This window comes from Carettochelys insculpta, chromosome 14 (assembly GCF_033958435.1).
Source record: "Carettochelys insculpta isolate YL-2023 chromosome 14, ASM3395843v1, whole genome shotgun sequence".
Taxonomy (NCBI): domain Eukaryota; kingdom Metazoa; phylum Chordata; order Testudines; family Carettochelyidae; genus Carettochelys; species Carettochelys insculpta.
This window is the reverse complement of record NC_134150.1, coordinates 40550040-40572078: the sequence shown is the minus strand read 5'-3', so window position 1 is coordinate 40572078 and position 22039 is coordinate 40550040. Positions and strand designations below refer to the sequence as shown.

Genomic DNA, 22039 nt, shown 5'->3' with positions numbered 1-22039 from the left:
GGCGGTGGACCCTCAGGTACATACCCAACAGGGCACACACCCCAGATCATGAGGAGGGGGCACCATATATGACTGGAAGCCCCCACACCTCCAGCAGACCCCGAGGAGGGCGCACCGCAGCCGGGTGTCCTGGTGCCTCAGAGCCAGGGACAACCACTGGCAGAGCTCCAGGAAGGTCTGCTGCCACATCCGGAAATTCCAGAGCCACTCCTCATTGTCCCACTCCCCCATGACCAGTTACTCGCACCACTTGGAGCCGGTGGGGTAGCTCCAGACCCAGCGGAGCACCCAGACCGGGCAGCCTGGAGGACCCCATGGTCTAGGGCATCCCCTTCTGCCCCTGGAGGGAGGCCCTTCCTCGAGCTGCAGGGAGGCCACCAGTGCTGCGGCCCGCAGGGTGTCCACTCCACTGGTGGCAGCCAGCAAGGTGTCAAGCTGCTGCTGCTCCCTGTCTGTTCCAGCATGCATTGTGTCTGCAGGGCTTGTGGCAGCTCCGCGGGCCTCATGCTGTGCAGGCCGAAGGTGTCAGGGAGAGGCTTTTTAAAGGAACGGCTTCCTGTGGCCCCGGAAGGGCTTGGCTGCCCCACGACCCCACCCGCAGCATTTCCTGGCCCTTTCTTTCAAAAGGGTGGTCTAGGGTAGACGTAGCTCACGTCTCCTACTCTAACTAGCATACGGAACTGCAATCTTTATTTTAGAAGGAAAGGTAATGCTTCACTAACTTTGCCCTATTATTTGCAGCTATTAATCTCAGAGATAGTACATCATATAGCTAATAAAAATCTAGTGAAAATTCTACGGTTCCGATCCTACAAAGACTGATGAGTGCTTAATTTTACATAAGTAGTCTGACTGAATTCAGTCATGATGCACATGATTTAAATAAAATGTATTTATGTTTTTACAAGATCATGGTCTGAGATGGCAGATGAAAAAGGATGATTTTGGACCATTAGGATAGTTAAGGTCTTCTACATCAAAAGCGGCTCTGCGGACATATATGTGAAACAACACTGAAGTGAAGAACTGTTTCAAAAAAAAAAATCCACTAAACAGAAAGCACTATAGCACTGTAATGGGGGAAATAAAGAAATTGGTAGTTATTCTGGAAAAGTCCCTAGTGCTTCCAGCTGCACATGCAGACATAGCAAAGCAGCAAACAGGAAATAGGAGTGTACATTTCCAGAATGAATTGTGAACCAAAATAAGTTGTTATAGGTTTCTAACAGAATAATTTGGAAAGGCTTCCCTCCGTCAAAAACAGAGAAAATTTAGCAGCAGATCTGCAATGGAAAGTTCAACATTTTCATATGAGTTATAGCTACAATATTGAACAAAAGATGTCACCAGTGCAAATGTGGACTTCAATGTTAATGATTATATCTGTTATTCCTGCCTTACAAGTGGACCTTTGCTAATACTAGCTACCCCCAACTGTGCAGTATTCTATTAAACATGCTTTATGCCATATAGTATTTTAAAAAGAGACAAACAGTCCTTCTCTGCATTATATTCACGATGATTTGATTAAGTTATACCTCATCCAGACACTATCATATACAAAAACCATCTCCAAAGCTGCACCAACCAAAATGCCAATTGCCTGCTCTGGCACAATCTTGTGGTCCTGTGGATGGCTTAGTTACTATTTATCCCACATACAATACACACAGATGTGCATTTCTGTGTGACATTGGTTCCATTATCTACTGCAATGCTGGCTGTTATCCTGTTGGACTTTGGCAAGAAAAATGAATTTCTTGTGATTTAATTGTTTTTTTTTTCATCATGTTATGAAGAGGATTTATGAACTGACAACCTCTTCAAAACTAACAAGGAAAAAAAAACCAAGGAAAATCATTTCAACACTAGTAAACTGGCAACACAAATAGTTTTGGAAAAACACTTTCACCCAAAGGGCTCTAGACACATGGAGAAAATTACCAAAAAGGACCACTGAAAGAAGCACCACCATGCTTAGAGACAATAAGATTCATTTGTCAGTACACTTTAAAGCAGAATGTAGAAAACAAATAAGGAAAAAGAATGACAGACCTCAATCACCTTTTCCTAATTTTAGACTTTATGCTTTCCAACGATCTATCAAAGCTTTGCATTAGAAGGAGCAAGAACACTAAAAAACATAAAATAGGATAAAATCCGTTGTCAAACTAGGTGCTTCTAGGAAAATAAATCTCTAATCTATTTTTACTATTAAACCCTATTTATTATATTTAATAATCTGTATATAGCTGTGTTCCAAATGCATGGTGATATGTTAAGATGCTTTCCTAGCTATTCTTCAGCAATTATTCATCTTAAAGTGACATACTTGCAAAGTTGGAAGCACACAATTGCATTTTTTTAAATCACGTCTTTACTAACTATAGTTCTTCACATTCATTCATTCATTCTTGTGGTATGAAGGACAGGAGAAGCTGTACAGGAAACAAGTGTTATTTTTTCTAATTAAAAAAAAAAACCTATCGGTGGGCCTGACCATAGCCCACTGTAGTCAAGTTGGTAGACTCCTTTCAGCTCTTGATCAGGTCCAATGTCAGAAACCTAAGGCTCACAAAATAACCCTACAATAACAAAAATATGCACACAGAAGAGAGTTGTTATGACTTTTTGAGATCATTTTCAAATTAATAAAGTGTTAGGTTTGAAAAATTAAAGATATTTTCAGCAAATAACTTCTAAATCTCTCTAAGTACTGTAGTTCTACCACTTGTGGCTCTAATTCAACAAGATGCTTAACCAGATGTTCCTTACTTTAAGAATATAAATAGGTCTAAGTTCAATAGTACTACTCAAATGCTGAAAGTCAGTTTGTCAGCTCTCATGATTTTAATGTGTGTCTTCCTATATTTGATATTTCCTTGAAAGTCCCAGCTTTTACAATTGTGTAATCATCTTAGAATCAAGGCTTGAATTTTAAAAAAGAAATTTTCTAGTCCTTATGGTTGCAGAAGAAACACGACCCAAGTGCCAACTAAAATCTTAAATACCTGAAGGCAAATAAAATTTATTCATTTATTTAAATCTAATTATTTTAGGGCGCCTCACTCATGAATTTTGAATGCCTCAAATTACCAATGTTGAGTTAGGCATGCACTTAAGTACCTTTCAGAACCCAGGAATGGCATGGCAGATTACATATAAAAACCCCACATTAACAATAGCAGAATCTGCATTTTTGATCTGATTTAAACAATGCTGAAAATTTACCACACCAGTTCTCATGTATGTGACTGTTTTTGAAAGGATACCATGTTCCTGCAGTGACTAAAAGCAGTTTTAGTGTCTATTAAATATCAAAACTTGTATCTAAGCAACCTCACCTGAAAAGGGGAGATTTACAACTTTGTTTTTAGGGTGCTGTTTGCAATTGCTAGAAAATCCTTTGATTTGTTGGAAGCAAGTTAGCTGCCAAAACTGAACACGTTTAAAGAAGCCTAAAGATAGCACGAAGCCAAAAATGTTATATATGCATTCCAAATCCTCAGTCCTCTTAAACCATCTAAAATGGAAGTTCAGTATGTAAAAGGAGTTTCAAGTAAAAAATACATTAAAACCCAGAGTATAATTGTCTAATGTTGTTTTCTTAGCAGTTTTGTTTCATTGCTGAAGCAAATTTTTAGAAATGTATAAACATTATGTGCATCCACATGCCAACTGTGTGCGCAGCCACCACAGGCGAGAATGCACATAACCATAGCTACAGAATTGCCCAATTGCACGTGCACGTAATCATTGTAACTTCATATTCAAATTCGCCAGGTTTTTTGCACACAAGTATTTCTAAAAATCAAATCCTTGATGCACGAATCCTTCTGTAAGAATTGTTATGTTATTTTTTAAAAAATCATCAGAATTGGCCTAAATTCAGTATGTCACTTTTTTCCACCACAATTATTTTTTACAAAGCAGCAAGTAGTATTCTCACTGTTTGCTATTAAGATTTTAAATCACCATAGTGACTAAGTCAGGAGTATTTTTGCTTCACCACAATGTAAATTCTGTAAATTTCTGTAATGGGTTTTGTCAGTGTTACTCTACCAAAATAAATCAGAATTTTCTCCAGATAGCGTCATTTTTGGAGTTGCTCTGCAATAATTTATGTGTACTATAAGTTCATATGATTACTGAGAAGTATTGGTATAATATATTTGTTTAATTTAATAGGGGACTATTGAAAAAACACAATCAAGAAAGGACAGACTAGCTCAAGATAAGTCACTCTCTGCAAACCCTTGAAGATTTTTGAGACAATACAAAGAGAGGACCAGATTAAAAGATCTCCCCCAGTTTAAAAAGAAACACGCTCCCCCAACAAAAGGGGTGGTAGTTTGAGGAAACTATGCTGAGACCTAAGATATTGATGTGGGTGTCAAAAGAAATCATGCCTGTCTAGGTTATCATCCTGGGATGGTAAGACTTCAGGGCCATGTCTACACTAGCCCCAAACTTCGAAATGGCCATTTCGAAGTTTACTAATGAAGCGCTGAAATACATATTCAGCGCCTCATTAGCATGCGGGCGGCTGCAGCACTTCAAAATTGACACAGCTCGCCGCCACATGGCTCATCCCGACGGGGCTCCTTTTTGAAAGGACCCCGCCTACTTCAAAGTCCCCTTATTCCTATCTGCTCATAGGAATAAGGGGACTTTGAAGTAGGCGGGGTCCTTTCAAAAAGGAGCCCCGTCGGGATGAGCCGCATTAATTTTGAAGTGCCGCAGCCACCCGCATGCTAATGAGGCGCTGAATATGTATCTCAGCACTTCATTAGTAAACTTCGAAATGGCCATTTGCATGGCCATTTCGAAGTTTGGAGCTAGTGTAGACATAGCCCAGATACAGTAAATCTCTGTGTATACATGCAGCAAAATTGAACTCTGGAAGACCAGTCATGGCACAGTGATCTTTCTGTAATTTTAGACATACCCTGGTTGACCAGAGCAGGGCACTTTCCTTTGCTTGGCAAATTTCCTCATTTGGGACAAGTCAGGACCTATTAGTGCAAGATGAGGGAGGTGCAACCTGTATTTAATTAACTGAACAATTGTACCTTCACACTATTTTTTTCTCTGAATATGAAAAGGAGGTTTATCCACATATGTTAACACTTCTAGTTTTCCTTTTATGTTTCTAACAGAGTAAATATTGATTCATGTGTGCTGTTTACAATCAAGTGTATCACTATAATGTAAATAAAAACAGTCAAGGATCTAATGTTTTTGATGGTATCCATTTCTGTAATTAACATCACACTCCAAGCTGAAAAAGAACAGTATTTTGATGAAGTTCACTGCTGGACAGAGGCCCCTCCTGAAGCCTTTCCAAGTCCACATCTAGCTACACCGACTCAGAATACACTCCAGCTAAACCTAAAATATATGACTACTGGTCAGTTTCCTGGCTCCCCCGAGTTACGTGCAATTCGACATATGCAGGGCTGCGCAAGAATGCAACCTCTGTGTAATCTGGAGGTCTACTGTATTCAGAATTTATATGAAAATACAGCTGTAAAAACAGGCTGAAAAGTCTGTAGATGATACAAATATACATGATAGTTAAGTCCAAAGTAGACTGTGAAAAATCATAAAGGGATCTCACAAAAGTGGGTGACCTGACAACAAAATGATAGATGAAATTACAAATGCAAAGTAATGCATATTAGAAAACATAATCCTAAAGCAAAATGATGGGCTCTAAATTAGCTGTTACCACTCATGAGAAAGGTTTTGGCATCATTGCGACAGTTCTCTGGAAACATCCCTTCAATCTGCACCACCAGTCAAAAAAGCTAAAAGAATGTTAGGAATCAACAGGAAAGGGATAGACAATAAGATAGTACATACCAGTGCTTTTTTTTGTTTAAAAAAAAAAAAAAAAGGAGCCAGTAGTCAGCCAGCTCCCTTCCTGTCCCCTCCCACACTCCCGCCAATCCCACCGCTGGGGTGCCGAGGTGCCAGTACTGAGTACAGGCAAGTGCAGGCAAAAAATTTTATTTTTATATTATATTATATATACATACACACACACACACACACACACACACTAGTATAGACCATAATCCCATTGTATAAATCCATGGTATGCACACACCTTGAATACTGCATGCAGTTCTGGTAACCCCACCTCAAAATGTGTATCAGAAATGGAAAAGATAAAGAGAAGAGCAATAAATACGAGTAAGGTAGGGAATAGCTTCCATATGAGGAAAGCTTGAAAAAAACTGCCTTTGCTTTTATTAAAATGGCTCCGAACAATTTTTCTTGACTTTTTCAGTTTACCAAAAATTCTGAAAAACTTCAATTTTGGTTCAACCCAAACCATTTTTTTCTGATTATTCAGAACTGTTAGCAAACTTAAGATGAAACAAAACCAAAACCATTCACACAGCTCTAGTCAAGGCAGACAAGCTGAGAAAGAATAAGTGTAACTTATACCTTGCTTTGGTGCCCTTTCCAGGAGATAGTCTAGATGAAAGACACTTCCCTTTATCCATCCCAACAGCCTCCCAAAACATAACACACACACCACCCCAGGACTAACAGAAGCTAAAAGGCTGGGCTTGGGTTAATGCACCATCTACCCAAAAAAAAATAACTAGTGCAGGAATTCATAAGCATAATAACGAGGCCTTAGACAGCAGTTGGTGGGGCTCTCTGACCCATCCTCAGAAGATGAATGGAGGCAGCATAAAGAGGGTGCCAGAATCTTAAATGAGAATTTTCAGAACAATTTTTGTTTTTACAAACTTTAACTAAAAGTACTTCTCAGACAAAAAAGCTGCACCAGTCAAGTGAAGGTTTGGAATATGCTGTCCACCAAAATAACATTAAGAAAATGTTAACGTGACAATAATATTGGACCATTAAACAAAAGAGAACAAAGACATATATATCACCAATGTAAACTTTAAATTAATCCTGATCATAAAATCTTTCCCCCAGTAAGTTGTTTTAAAAAGAAAAAAGGAAAAAAAGAAAAAAAAAACCCACCTTTAAAAAGCTCCACTGTCATGGTATAACTCATAAGAAATTTTTTTAAATAAGCTTTTGTATTGAAGAAAAATTTCTATCTATTCAGAGAATGACTATTATCAAAAGGACTTCTGAAGCAGATGGGAACAGAATGCACATGGAAACATTGTGGTGACTCATCAGATCTCTAAATGCCACTTTACAGGGGAAAAATGGATTTGTATGAACATTTAATGCTACATTTCACAAACACTCAACCTATCACCTTGTCATTCTTAAGAAAATACTTCACAGCAGATGGACACTCGATTGATGTGCTTCCACAACAAAATAAAAATGTCATATTTATGGCCTGGAGAAGTAGAAATGCATATTACAAAAGACTACCACAGTTCATTTTTCTCATCATAACCATAAAGTAAATCGAAACAGTCACAGAAAGCCAACAGTTTAGCTGATTTCAGTCCAATATTTTACCCCAAATGTTACCTTATCATTCTGAGCACATATTCAACAATGAAACGATAACAACAAACTCTGTTACGGACCTACAGACAGTTTGGCATCTTTCAGTCTATGGGCAGCATTTCAACAGCACCTCAGTGTTTCAGGTGCCTTAATTCCTTTTTTCAAATGTGACTTTAGGCATTCAGAGCCTTATTTCCATTAACTGGCAATGAAAAGTAAGCCCTTAAGTGCCCAACTCCATTTTGAAACTTAGCTTTAGGCTAAAGTCACTTCAGCATTTCTGAAGTTTCGACCTACATTACCTTGAGCAACTTAAACTTATTTTAAACAAAGTGGGACTTTCATTAAAATATATGTACCGTTTTACCGGCACATGAGAAATAAGGAAATCCCCCACAGAAAAAAATTATATTTCAGTTCACCTCTCAGCTCTATATCAACAGTACAGATATTACTTCATCAAACATTATTAAACATTTTTTTTCTTTTATAAAAGGCTGTAAATTAAGCTAGATGCAAACAAAAACCTTTAGTTTAATTCACTTGACACAGAGCTCCCCCTGGAGTGTAAAACCATATACTAAAAGATTTAACTTCAGAGTGCATTATAAAAGACTGGCAGCTTTCAATCACATGTTTTTAGTATTCCACTGGAGATTTTGCTATGATCTGGGGCATTTATTCCAATGGAGTAATTGCTGATAGTATTTATTTTATCTTCCTATCAATACATGTAATCCATGCTTTTAAATGTGCATAAATTTGGTTTCTTGTTTTTACTGGTACAATAGGGCTAGTAGGTTATACATATCCCTTAGAACTGGCAGGAACCTCAAGAGGTCATCAAGCTCAGTCCCCCACACTTACAGCAAGACCTATTACCAACCCTGACAGATTTTCTTTTTTAATTTAACCTGCCCCAGGCCCTTGAAAGGCACCCTCATGGACTGAGCTCAACTCTAGGTTTACCAGACCAGTGCACTAACCACTGAGCCATCCCTCCCCCCAGTTAGTTAAACTGTACTAAATCCTTGTGTGGATACGCTCATTAGGAATTCAAGTGACCTTAAATCACTATATCTTAATGTGCTTTGGAAGTGATTAATTAAATATTGGTGGGAGGAATTATATTCTATTCAGATAACCCATGTCAGCTAAATAAAAATAGTAGTCTTCCCAGTTTCTGATAACAAATATTTTCTGTTAATTCAGTCAGCTAATTGGGGATTTTTTATTCAAAACAAAAATAAAGACAATAGAAGAAACAGGCACAAGTGAAAAATATATCGTAAAAAGAACACATGGATGATAAATTTTAAAAAGTAGATACTGTACCTTCAATAAGTCCTGATAATTTTGAATCATTAGCACATATATTCCACAAGTCTAATCTTATGAAATTATTGTGCGCATCTTTAAAAATCACAATGTGACAGCATTATGTGTTTTGGTTGACGCACTATATATGTGTTAGTTGAAGAACCTCTTTGCTTTTCCAGTTAAACTGAAAGGAAATTTTGGATTATCCAAGTTCCTCATTGCTCCTAGGCATAAGTGATATGCATCATATCTCACCTTTCCTCCTCAATCCAGCAATAATTCTTTTGACCTCTACTGTAATTTTAAAGTGCTTGCACACAAAAGCCTGGAGGCATACTGAATGAATATGTCCTCGTGATAAGACTGCTTTCTTCTTCATCTTAAAGCATCTATCACTTTAAACTGTCTGAATAAAAAGTTTGTAGCTGTACTGCCACTCATTCAATGGCAAAGACTCAACAAAGCACTTGAAAATACACATTTGTTTCACCAGCATGTTACTGAACCAACACACACGACTTTCAGTCTAGCAGTGATACCATTACAACCAGAGGAATTGGCCATCAATGCCAAGTAAATTACTGGACAGCTCTAAGTATCAATGAGGTTGTTCAACTTTTGTTACATATGTATGCATTTGATGTTCATGAAAGCAAAAAGAATAATGGCACTGGATAGCAAAAACAGTTTCTGTGCAGCTTCCACACACAACGCAAGATGTGAGCTTGATGCCTGATCAGCACTACCATGGTTGCTATTCCATCCAAAGACCTTTCAATATAAGACTGCCAGTGATTCCAATCCCAATGGTGGATTTTCTGATGTGCACTAAGGTGAGCACAAACTTGTTTTCGTTTAGGACTCAAATGAAGGCTTGACTCTAGAACTCCAGAAACAGAAGGCCCAAAGCAAAGCCCCATTTTTAAGCTGATTTCCCACCCATTGTTTCCAGCTTGCATCAACCTTACCTAATCCACCATCCTCAGATACATGTCCTTTTCCTACTGTTCACAGAACCAATCCTCAAATACCACACTTCTCAGATCTCTCAAGAGATAAATTCAGGCTCCAACTAAGACGTATATACTTTACAAGACACATTCTTTATTAAGCCTACACTCAGTACAACAATAGGCAAATCTTTGCTGACAGTCTTATTAATATCTGAGGGGTAAAAATATGCGTTCAGTATAAAGAATGTTGTTTCTTAGTGGACTGATTAAGGATGCACCTGCTATTTTCTATGCCAAAAATATGGGATTAATGTAAGAACATGAGAGACTAATGGTTATTATATAAAATAAGCCTTTCAGACTGTTTAACACAGACTCACACTGGGAATTTCTTGACCGATGCTGTTCTCCAAAAAACACATGTTGTTGAGGTTTATCTTCAATACAGCATGATTACTTCATGTGCACCAGTTTTATTACTAAAGTCCCATTTGTATTTCACTACATTAAGATGTCAGTATTTCCACTACAAGCCTCATTTTGGGAGGAGCGGAGGCGGTGTTAATTGCCCATTTGGGGGTGAAATCTGACATATAAAAATTAAAAAAGTGTGTCATTTTCAGATGCTGTTTGTTCATATATATCACAACTACATTTTTAAAAGTGAAATTCTGCAGGCAATCGTTTGAATTTATGATGTGGATAAATACCTTAGGTTTTTATGCGATTTTTTTAAGAAATAAAGAATATTGTTTACTACACAAACAATACTATTTTTAATAACCAAAAATAGAAACACGCCACAAGTTCCCATAATTTGGATCTTTTTGAATCTGGAGGTTTGATTCAGGGCATTCTAGTAATAATTGGATTTTTCTGATCTAGAACACAAACTGCATTGCTAAGACTAAGACAGACAATCAGATAGAGAAAAATAGCCTTGTAAACAGCAAATACTTAAATATATGTTTATCCAGCATTATGAACCTGATTCTTCAAGGTGCTAAATTTCCTCATCTCTGAGGAGGGGTTCAGCACCTTATAGTGTCAGGACCATAGCACTGAGTTTCTAGATATAGTGACTCGAAGTAATATCCAGATTAGTTTATAAAATATCACAAGCTACAAGGAGACAAAGTAACATCCTCCAGATAGGACTGGTGTGATATATCTTGAAACCCAGTTGTAGCCAAACTACACTGAACATGGTTTATTTTTGCCTCAGTGAATAGAAAAACCATGTTACAAACATACTGGGAAATCATGTTTTTAGATTAGTAATCTACAAGAGCTAAAAAATGGGTCTTCCCCATGGTTATAATATGGCTTGCTATATACACTGACAAGTAATATGAATGTTGTTATATGGATGCTGTTCCTGCAAAGGCATCTAAAATGAGCAATGGAAGACCTTTATATCTGTGCTGGTCCATAAGGGTCAGTCAACCTGGATTCCTTTCCAGGATTAGGAGTATACTTTGATAGAAACCAGAACATTTCACAAACCTATTTTTAAACATGTTTAACTTCGTAAAGTAGACAGGACTAGATCATTTGTGTTAGTATATAGGCTTACTTGTTTTGTGCCATTTTGGTGCCTCAAGAAATACTACAAATTTTTATGACCTTTCAGAATTCTCTAAACAACGGTAGCCATTCAAAAATTACTTTTTACAGCAGATAATAACAAACTGCAATTTTTGTGTTTATCAGTAAAGAAGATGAATCTACAAGGTAGACCTATCATTCTGAAGAATGTTTCTTATTTAATAATTTAATTTCTGTGACAGATTGTAAACTTATTGCCTTGGTACTCTCTACAGCCGTGTAAAGTTTCTCTAATCTTTGAGTGAAGGAAGAGTAATGGGAGAAATTGCTAAATGGTTTCTCAAAACATTCATATATCTCAAAGAAATTTTTAATAGATGATTCTACGAAAGTAAATCAGATGTGACATATTAATGGATTAGCTGTTTCTTCTACATTTATATATACAATAATCGCATAAAAGGCCAACATCTGTCTCTGTGCAGATTTGTGCCAAACAAGCATGTCAAAGAGGGCAGATTACTCCTAACCTTTGCAACAAACAACTGATCTAAGGCTGTATGAAAATTTAACAAATAAACCATTTGGTCTGTATCATACTGATAAACATTGCGTAGTTCCTAACATTTTTTTTTAACCATTCCACAGGAGCAGAGGATTAAGAGATTGATTTTTGGAAGGTGCCAAGCAGCATCAGCCTACACTGAAAACAGACTCCCTTGCAGGAATAAATTTAAATCCATCCTAAAACCCTGAGTACTAGTCAAATCAGCACAAGCTCAATAAAACATGACAATCCTGAAATTTAAATTCAGAGGGTCTCTCTTCCCTGAAAGTGCTTTTTAGTGGTATCTGACAAGAATTTAGGAGAGTGTTACTAAATATTTTTGCTGTTCTAAGTATCTAAACATATGCATTACAATATCACAAACTGTCTTTTCTGGCCAGACTGCACATGTCAAAATTTTCATCTCAGAAACTAATTTCAAAATGTTATATTCCACTGTCTTTGTTTTGCAGCTATTGTGTTGTGTAGAGGTTTTACAAAACTATGAAACTGCTGACAGGACTATTCTATAAACAATCATGTTTATAGGAATTTCCTGTTAAAAACTATTTACAGCTGCCAGATTAACTTTTACTTTCAGAAGAAGTCAACATCAGTGGAATGACAAAATAAGTTACAGGAGGCAATGAACAGGTACATTTGGATGCTTCCCAGAGAATGCAGTTATTTCCTTAGTTCTCTGTTTCAACTTTGAGGTAGGACTGAAGTATTTGATAATCATTTTGAAAATCTTTAAATTTGAGACTATTAATATTAATAACTGTTAAATCAAGGGCTGTGTTCTGGGGCATACCTATCTGCTCTTATGCCTAGAAAAGTGAAAATCAAGTTAAAGGAAAATGAATTATTTAGGTTTGTCAAACAGTCTTATCTGATACTTACTGTACAATAGGCCACATCAACAACTGTTTCATAGTTCTTTAAGGATTGCCCTTAAAATTTGATAACATACCTTCAGAATTCAGTGTAATAAGAGTAACATTGTTCCCAATATTTTGACTCCCTAACTGGCCACTGTTGGAAACTGAGTCACTGGCCTCAGATCCACTCTCTCCATCTTCGTTGTGGCTGTCATCATGCCCTGGAACTTTCACCACAATGGTGTTCTGTCTACGACCAGGAACAGCACTGAGAAATAAAAGAATTCACACTTTGGAAAAGCACGATTCTACACTCCAATGATGTAATATACTGCTACTAGCTGGTTAAAAAAGATTAACTTTGATTTCTTACTAATTATGAGAGGCTTCTTGTAAAAGCTAGTCTGTCATCAGGTGTTGCACAGCAAATAATGAAATACATACTCTATCTCTGTAAATTAACTTTAACATAAAATGCCAAAATGTTGGACATTGACAAAAATTAATACACAAGAAGCTATGCAAGAGTTGTGTTTGTTCTGCAGTAGGTGTCAAATAGCGATCTGTGAGGCTTACCGGTATGCTTTACTGGTTAACCAGTTAAACAGCCTTGGCCGGTTAACTCCGCCGGCAGCCAGCTATAGCAAGCTGCAGCAGTCCCAATCATGGTGGGACCAGCAAGCCAGGTAGTGAGACCCCATGACCCCGGCTAGGCCAGGCAGTAAGCCCTGGGTCAAAGCGTTTAACTCATTACACTCATCCCTCATTTAACAAGTACTTGATTTACGAGTACTTGCTAAAACAAGGGAGACACATACATGCCAATGTTCACTAGATGAGTGAACTTCCCCCGCTAATACAAGCCAGCCACTGGCAGGGGCTGGAAGACCAGCAGCCCCGCGACTGGCTCCGCTACAGCCACTGGGTTCCCGGTGAGGGGCGGAGAGACCAGCAGTCCCGCAACTGGCTCCTCTCCAGCCACTGGGTCCCCGGCAGGGGGCGGAGAGACCAGCAGCCCTGCAGCTGGCTTCGCTCCAGCCATGGGGTCCCTGAGGGGGGTGGTTAGTCTGGCAGCCCTGCGGGGTCCCCGGTGGGGGAAAGGGGCAGTGAGTCCCTCAATCCCCTAACTGCCTCCACTCCCACCCTTGGATCCCCGGCGGGGGCGGAGAGACCGGCAGCCCTGTGGCTGGCTGCTCTCCAGCTGCGGGGTTGCCGGCAGGGGCAAGGGGACGAAGCTTGGCAGCCCCCCGGGGTCACCAGTGGGGGGATGGAGCGGAGTGACTGGCCCCCCTGCGGCTAGCTCCGCTCCAGCAGCAGGATTTCCACAGGGGGCGGGGGAGTCCGGCAGCCCCATGGCTGACTCCACTCAAGCCACTGGGTCCCTGGCACAGAGTGGGAGGGTGCGGTGAGAGTGGCAGGCCCGCGGCTGGCTCTACTGCAGCCACAGAGTCCCTGGCCAGGGTACAGGAAGACTCGCAGCCCTGCGGCTGGAGTGGAGCCGGCTGCGGGGTCCCTGGCTGGGGCGCGGGAAAACCCACAGCTGGAGTGGAGCTGGCCACGGGAAGACCTGCAGCCCTGAGGCTGGAGCAGAGCCGGCTGTGCGGTCCCTGGCCGGGGCATAGGAAGACCCGCAGCTGGAACTGAGCTGGCCACGGGGTCCCTGGCTGGGGCGTGGGGAGACCCGCAGCTCTGCCGCTGGAGCTGAGCCAGCCGTGGGGTCCCTGACCAGGGAGACCTGCAGCCCACCAGCCCACAGCTCCGCACACAACCTCCCCCCAGCTCACTCCCAAAACCCACCCCATCCTGTTCAGTTCCAAACCCTCTTCCCCCCGCCCCCACCGCAGGTACCTCTCGTGCAGCCAGAAGGAACAAACCGCCACCTCTTCCACCCAAGCTGCCCACTCTCCTTCCTGCTCATGTTTCCAGCCTCTAACCCCCTCCCAACCCCAGGTTCACTTAGTTTTCAAAAGCAGCACCACCTGCTGCCCCTCTGAGCACTTGGAACCAATCAGAGTACTTTACAAGTATTTTAATAGGACTTTAGTGTCCCTCTTATGAGTTTTCATCTACGAGCAAAAAGTTAGGAACCAATTGTGCTCGTATAGTGAGGGATGAGTGTAATTGCCGTGATTTAACTGGTTAACTATTTTAACATCCCTAGCATCAAAATGTAACTCCTGGTAGGACATTAAATACAAATAAAGGTGTTTGTCTCTGGTTAAGATGTAAGACAATCTATACAAAAATGAACTGCCTAATTTGCCTTGTCCAATATTAGCTCTTCAGTTAAATGCAATAAATATCCATGTATTGATTCACTAATATATTAAATGCATTATAAGATTAAAACCTTCTTTCGTGTCAATATTTGTTTACAAGTAAGTAGTGCATGGCCTCCTTTACAGCTTTTATCTAATGTTCATTTTTCAGAAGGTACGTTGCTGTTTAAGTCTATCTGAAAACTTTAATTAATGAAATAGCTACAAGCAATCTGTAAAATAATGATTATAAAGAAACTTCTTTACATAACTGTTAAGTAAGCATGGCTTGTTACATCAAATATTTTTCTACATAGAGCCTTTGTTTTCAGTTAACTAGTTCAAATCCAGCCATGACTAGAACAAAGCAAGATGGATGGACGCTGACTGTCCTATAGTGAATATGTTGACAGGTCTCAATACAATTCAAAGTGAGCAAATGTCCACATCACAAAATCCGTCAAAAAGGACCTCCTTCTACAGAAGCTCAGCATGGATGCCAGAGATTTGGAGGGTCAATGAGACTGAACTAACCCATTCACCTCAAAGATGCTCCCACCATATCAAGGATGAAGCACTGTGCTGTACCTGTTCTGCTGATAGAGGACTTTGCTATGCAGGACAGTCAATCTGGCCTTTTCTACTACTCTGTGGATATTTTTTCCTGCTCATTTGCCTAGGATGTTCTTATTTTGCACATGGGATTACAGTAGACAGACCTCTAATAGCCTTCCTGTTAGAAATAGTGAACTGTAGGGGAAGGATTGCAATTGTCACTACTAACTTGCTAAGGATATTTTCCAGAGAATCCGCCGTTCTGCCCAGTGGCTCTTCCTGACCAACCATCTTGGCTACTATTGAATTCTGCCGATCATTGTTCAATATCACTGTAGTCTGTGGGACAACACTACAAGACAAAAACAGAGGAAAAAAAGAATGTAAAGACCTTTTAATACACTAAGCCAGTCTATTTTAATGAATTCTGACATTAAAACTGATATGCTCTTTCGGTGCTGGGTTTTTCTCCCCCAAAATTACTGTGTATCAAATGATACAGCTTGTAATCCATTATATTTGACATCCATACCATTTCAAGGGGACTGGCTGCTTTATTGGAATTAACACCAGTCTGCATCCCCTTTCCAGGACGATTTGATACATTCTTTTATCAACATACTGAGAAGAAAGTCTATAAATAAAAGTTCCTAAGTGTCTTCAAATTTCTGCTTTGAATAATTACTACAAGAGTGAAGATTTTGTCAGGTAAACTGGCCATAGTACAATAAAAAACAACATTTTAACTGACTTTTTCCCCCAAAGGAAAAAGGAAAAGCATTTTAAGGACATGGGGCAGAAGAGAGAAAAAGTTATTCTCATGCTTTCACAAAAGGTTACAAAAGTATGAGATAATCTTGGTGTGCAAAACTAAATAGTTTTCATTATACTCAATGGTATAGTTAAAATAGACATACATATTCCTCTTGTGGGGTGACAGAAGACGACTAGCTAGTTTCTCATGACTGTATATACTTTTTTCTATTGTTTTTATTGGTCAACATCTGAACATATAGCTGATTCATTCATTTTTCTTTTGTCTCACATACACTAGAATCACACAAATGAAATAATGTGAGCAATCTGGTAACGGCCATATTCCTTCTATTTCAACTATATCATACTGTATGCTTATTTGTGTAATTGTATGTCTCCATGTGAATGTGATATCACACTTTTCATGACTGGCCAACAGAGACAATAAGACACATACTACAAGAACTAACAATAAATGTGTGGAGTTGTTCTCTCTCTCCTGATGGAAATCTGTGTTTTGTGAGCTTTAAAAACAAGAGCACTCTAACACCACGGCCAAGGGATGTCTGTAATATATGTATAATTGTATCTGTTGCCCTCAACAAATGGGATTCATTATAGATTGACAACCATCTGTTGGATCTGAAGCCCTGTGAACTTCACATATTGTGTAGGGGGGTTAATCGATCCATGAAGAAGTACAGAATGTACTGGGCCTTTTACATGCCAATTCCAAACATTTAAAATGAGTCAGATTTCAAAAGATCACAAGACTGGCATAAAATCATGAGATTGTTTTAAATAATGCATTTGAAGTTCTTTTTATTTGCGTTCTGTGTTTATAATGTAAACCATTTCTGCATGACTATGTAATTAGAATATTTTATCTAACAAAAGCTCACGTTCTCATGTAATCTCTTGATTCCAGCGGCTGCAGTGTTCAGAAAGCATTGAATATCATGAGACTCTCAATAAAACCATGAGAGTTATTAACAACTGGAACCTGCCCTGCTATAAACACACCTTCCCATTAATTCTCAACTCTGTTCCCGTCTCCTCCCAGCTTTTATATGCCATACGTGGTTATATTTTGAAGCTTTTAGGCACAGTTTGAGACTTCCAAACATTTTACTTTTCTTTTAAACATTGTTCTTTTTATTATCACTTCCCCCATTTTCAGTAAATGTTGAATGCATGCTTCAAAGTGTCATTTACCAAGGCTTAATTGTTAATGGGTACATTGGATGAATAATTACAGCTACAGAGATAAATGCAGGAAAGTTCAGCTTCTATTTATAAAGTCCTTGGGCTTTCTTCCCTCCGCCCCACATTCTTAGAACTGATATAAGGTAGGGGAAGACTATTTTTAAATAACTAATTCATTTTAAAGTGTTTTAAAGTGTGTCACGTGGTGTTTAGTTAATACAAGCCAATTTAAAAATAAATGGAGATGAATCCCCCTGAAATAAGCAATTAACATTGAATTTAAGAGCCACACAGCATATTTGCTCCTGGTACTTGGGTAAATTTCGCTTTACCAATACACTGCAGTTTGTTTGCCCCACCTCTTTTGTAATAGCACCACACGAAGGTCACAGTTGCTTTATTTGATGTTTATAAAAGGACATCAAATTCATCACCAGTAAATGCCAACGAAATCAGTGGCTCTGAGGAGGTATCATGGTGAATCAGATTTTAAGCCACTATATTCCTATGGCCAGTAAACACACTTTTGTTAAGAGTTTATCCTGGGCTGATGTTTTCAAGTCTAAGCAAGTTCCTATTTGGAAAGTAAAACAGTTTATGATTTAGGCCACTTTGCTAATCTGCAACAACAATAACTTTAAGAGACAACAGTTACACACAAATGCCTCAATCCTGCAAGTTCTTCTACAGGGAAGGCCCCCTTCAATGGATTTCAGTGGAATACCATGCAACGTTACAGAGGAAAAAAATTTAATAGATCAGTTTGCAAAATCAAGCTCTTCACAAATATTCCTCCATATGCCATGTTTTTCAATAAAAGCAAATCACAGCTATATCACAACATTTGAGACAGCTATAGACAGAAGTTTTCTCCAAGAGGATTCAATTCTGCGCTTACAAGAAAAAAAATGCAAAATCTAGAAGAGAACAAGACATTCAATGCAAGGTTTTCAAGGAGAACATGTCTGCACAATATCTACAAAACTACCAACGAGCTCTGCAGCAGGTCATAAGACTGAAAACAATGCGGGGTTTTCTTAGTCTGGAGAAGAGAAGACTGATGAGGAACATGATAACCTTTTATGTACTGTAAAACAGTTATTACAAGGAGGAGGGAGAAATACTGTTTTATTCAACCTCTTAGGACAGGATAAGAAGCAATTAGTATAAACTGCAGCAAAGACAACTTAGGTTTGATATTAGGGAAAAGTTCCTACCTGTACAGGTAGTTAAGCACAGGAATAAATTGCCTAGGTAAGTTCTGGAATCTCTGTCACTAGAGCTTTTCAAAACCAGGTCAAATACCTGTCAGAAATTATCTATAGAATATGTGTTCCTCCTGTCTTGGGTTCAGAGAACAGAACTAGAAGACCACTTGAGTGCCCTTCCAAGCTTGCAACTCTATGATTGTATGAAAACTGTAGGGTCAGCTAGTCACAGGAGAGCTGGAAGAGGAAAATATAACGTATTATATGGTTCTTTGCAATTTTTTCTCTGTCTCTCATCTTTAGGTAGGCCTATTAAAAGTATTCCTCTTCCATAATTAAGAAGGAAGCAGAATAAACGAACATATTCACCCAAGAAAATGTCAGAGCTTCTCAGAAGCTGCACTAATAATAATAATAATGTGACAGTAGATTTCTGTGTTAATGTAGTAAGATTAGTTAGCAATCGAAAGAACAAGATAAATCTTCCCATCAGTTCTGCCACTGAGGAGAGATTATGGAGTTGAAGGAGTATGGAAAGAAAATACTCAGGTCTATTTTTTGGCCTCTGAATGCAATGAAACTCTCTTTCAAATATCTGCAATGTTTACAGATTTTTAAAAGAAAATGTACTAGGTCAATAGTTAATGACACCTTCGAACAAAATGTTATTTTATAGGTAACAAACATGAAAGATAATGATTTTCAAGTAGTCATGCTTTGGTCTTTGAATTTTTTTTTAAAAATATCAAAAGAATCTTGTACACTTTGCAAAGGAAAGTTCCTGTCAAAGGTAATTTTAACACGGAAAATGCGTGACTCAAATCCATCACTCTTAGCTGTTGTTTTTCTTCTTTCAAACATACAGAATGCAGACAACAAGAGAGATTTTGGCACCCCCATAATCAACGTCTCCCCTCTTTCCCAGATGAGTTTTCTATTTAGAAGAGAAAAATAAAACTGTAAGAACTGACATTTCACCTCCCATAAAGTACAAGATCAAGACCGTCTCCAGATGGATGGAAATGAGTTACGGAAAAACTGAGACAAGAACATTTCAGACAAGCAGTTTCTCCTCTTGCATTCTTATACCCATTTATGTAGACTGATGAAGTATTTACAGCAAAACTCCAGTTGGTACAGAAAGTAGAATGGGTGGAGAGGGACTTATAAGGCCTCATGTTTTGACAGACTCTTTTGGCGTACTCTGCATGTACAATCCCACATATGCATGCATAAGTCAGAGAACTGAACCCACTATTAGCCAAATAAGTAACGTACAAGAAAACATTTTAAAAACGTAACTGTTTCTTTATCCACACATTTTTCTTTTCCCTGATATTCATGTGCATCTTTAGGAAGAGCATCTGTTCTTACAGTCCTTTTTACTTCTGATCAGCAAGATACTGGGGGCAAGGTAGAGAGGGAGGAGTTATTGTCATCAATATTGCTTTCATTCAAAAAGCCTTCCAGTCTAGGCTGATCTTTTGGAAAAGAATTGTATACAGAATCATAGAACTGGAAGGAACCTTGAGAACTCATCTAGTCCAGTCCCCAACATACATGGCCAGACCAAGCATCATCTAAATCCATCCCTGACAGTTGTTTCTACAGCCAGCTCTTAATCTCCAATAATGGAAATTCCACAATCTCCCTAAAAAACTTATTCCAGCGCTTAACCATTCTGACAATTAGTAAGCTTTTTCTAATGGCCAACCTAAACCTGCCTAGCTGCAATTTAAGTCCTTTGCTTCTTGTCTCATCATCAGAGGTTAAGGAAAATAAATTTTCTTCCTCCTTCTTGTAACAACATTTTAGATACTTGAAAATTGTTATGTCCACTCTCAGTCTGCTCTTTTCCAGATTAAATGAACCCAATTATTTCCATCTTCTTATGGATAATGTTTGCTAGACCTTCAAGCATTTTTATGGCTCTTCTCTGGACCTTGGCCACTTTGTCCACATCTTTCCTGAACGTGGCACCCAGGAGTGGACATAATACTCGAGTGGAGATGTAATTAGCACAGAGAAGAGCAGAAGAATTACTTTTCATTTCTGACAACATTCCTGCTAATACATAACAGAATTATGTTTGCTTTTGTTGTAACAGCATTACACAGGTGACTCACATTTAGTATGTGCTTCACTATGACACATAGATCCCTTTCCACTATAGTCCTTCTGAGGTAGTTTTGCATGTGTACAGCTGATTATTCCTTCCTAGGTGCAATATTCTGCATTTTCCCTTATTGAATTTCATCCTATGTACCTCAGACCATTTCTCCAGTTTGCATCATTTTGCATTACTACCCTGTCCTCTCCAAAGCTCTTGCAACCCCTCCCAGCTTGCAAAATTTGTAAGTGTATTCTCTATTTCATTATCTAAATCTCCATATCAAAATACTGAACAAAACCAGACCAAGAACTGATTCCTGCAGAACCCCATTCATTATGCCTTTCCAGCATGACTATGACATTAAATAAACATTCCTGGAGAGTAGTTATCAATTACGCACTCACCTCTTTGTTAAAGAGGTCATGTGTGGCTGTTATCGAACGTCTTACTAATGTCTAGATATACCACGTCTACCACTTTCACGCTACCAACATGACTTGTTACCCAGTCAAAGAAAGCCATCAGACTGACACAATCTGTCCTTGAAATATTCATGCTATTATTTATCATCTTATTATCTTCCAAATCTTTGTAAATTGACTCTTTGATTATGTATTCCATTATCTATCCCAATACAGAAGTTAATTCCCTGGTTTTGTAAATCTGCCCAAGATCAAGGATAATTCTGGGGACCAGGCAGCTGAAACAAAACAGTGATCTAACTGTAGTTGAGAAGTGTTTCTGTACATCTTAAACTAGCACAAATGATAAAATGTGAAAATCAAACATAAAAATTGATCTAAAACGTTTTTCAGTTCAGAGTTGTGCTGTACCCAAGTAGAAAGAATTATAAAGATCCACCACATCTGGAGCACGAATACATGAGAATGTGAGACAGAGGGGGCTGACCAGAAAGGTAGATAATCAAATGTAATCCAGGATCCACTGGAGAAAAAATCAACATCAAATTTTGCAAACATGTCTCAGAAGTGTTCCTCTGACAAACAAGAAGGCCTTACTAACTAGGCCAATAACTTGTTCACACTGAATCCAAGAGAAACTAAGATCCCACTGTTCTGGGTGGCACGGGTATAGGGTATGACAGGATACTAAACTACTCTGAGAACTACAGACTTTGTTTTGTTTAACAACTTCAAAAAAGACTAACTTAAAATAGTCCTTCCTTAAAGTCCAAGAGCACTGTCAAATATGTGATCATCTTCCCAAGCATGA

The 22039-nt window shown here is 38.7% G+C and overlaps 1 protein-coding gene across 6 annotated transcripts in view; it reads right to left on the bottom strand.

The window, feature by feature from the left end:
• Nucleotides 1–22039, bottom strand: part of BANP (BTG3 associated nuclear protein) — a 225005-nt gene that overhangs the window by 156340 nt on the left and 46626 nt on the right. For all 6 annotated transcript variants that reach the window (XM_075008502.1, XM_075008504.1, XM_075008499.1 and 3 more), the window contains 2 exons: nucleotides 15753–15875; nucleotides 12803–12978 (listed from right to left, as the gene is read on the bottom strand). In XM_075008502.1, coding sequence (XP_074864603.1) covers nucleotides 12803–12978; nucleotides 15753–15875 — 299 coding nt within the window. The remainder of the gene's footprint in view (nucleotides 1–12802; nucleotides 12979–15752; nucleotides 15876–22039) is intronic.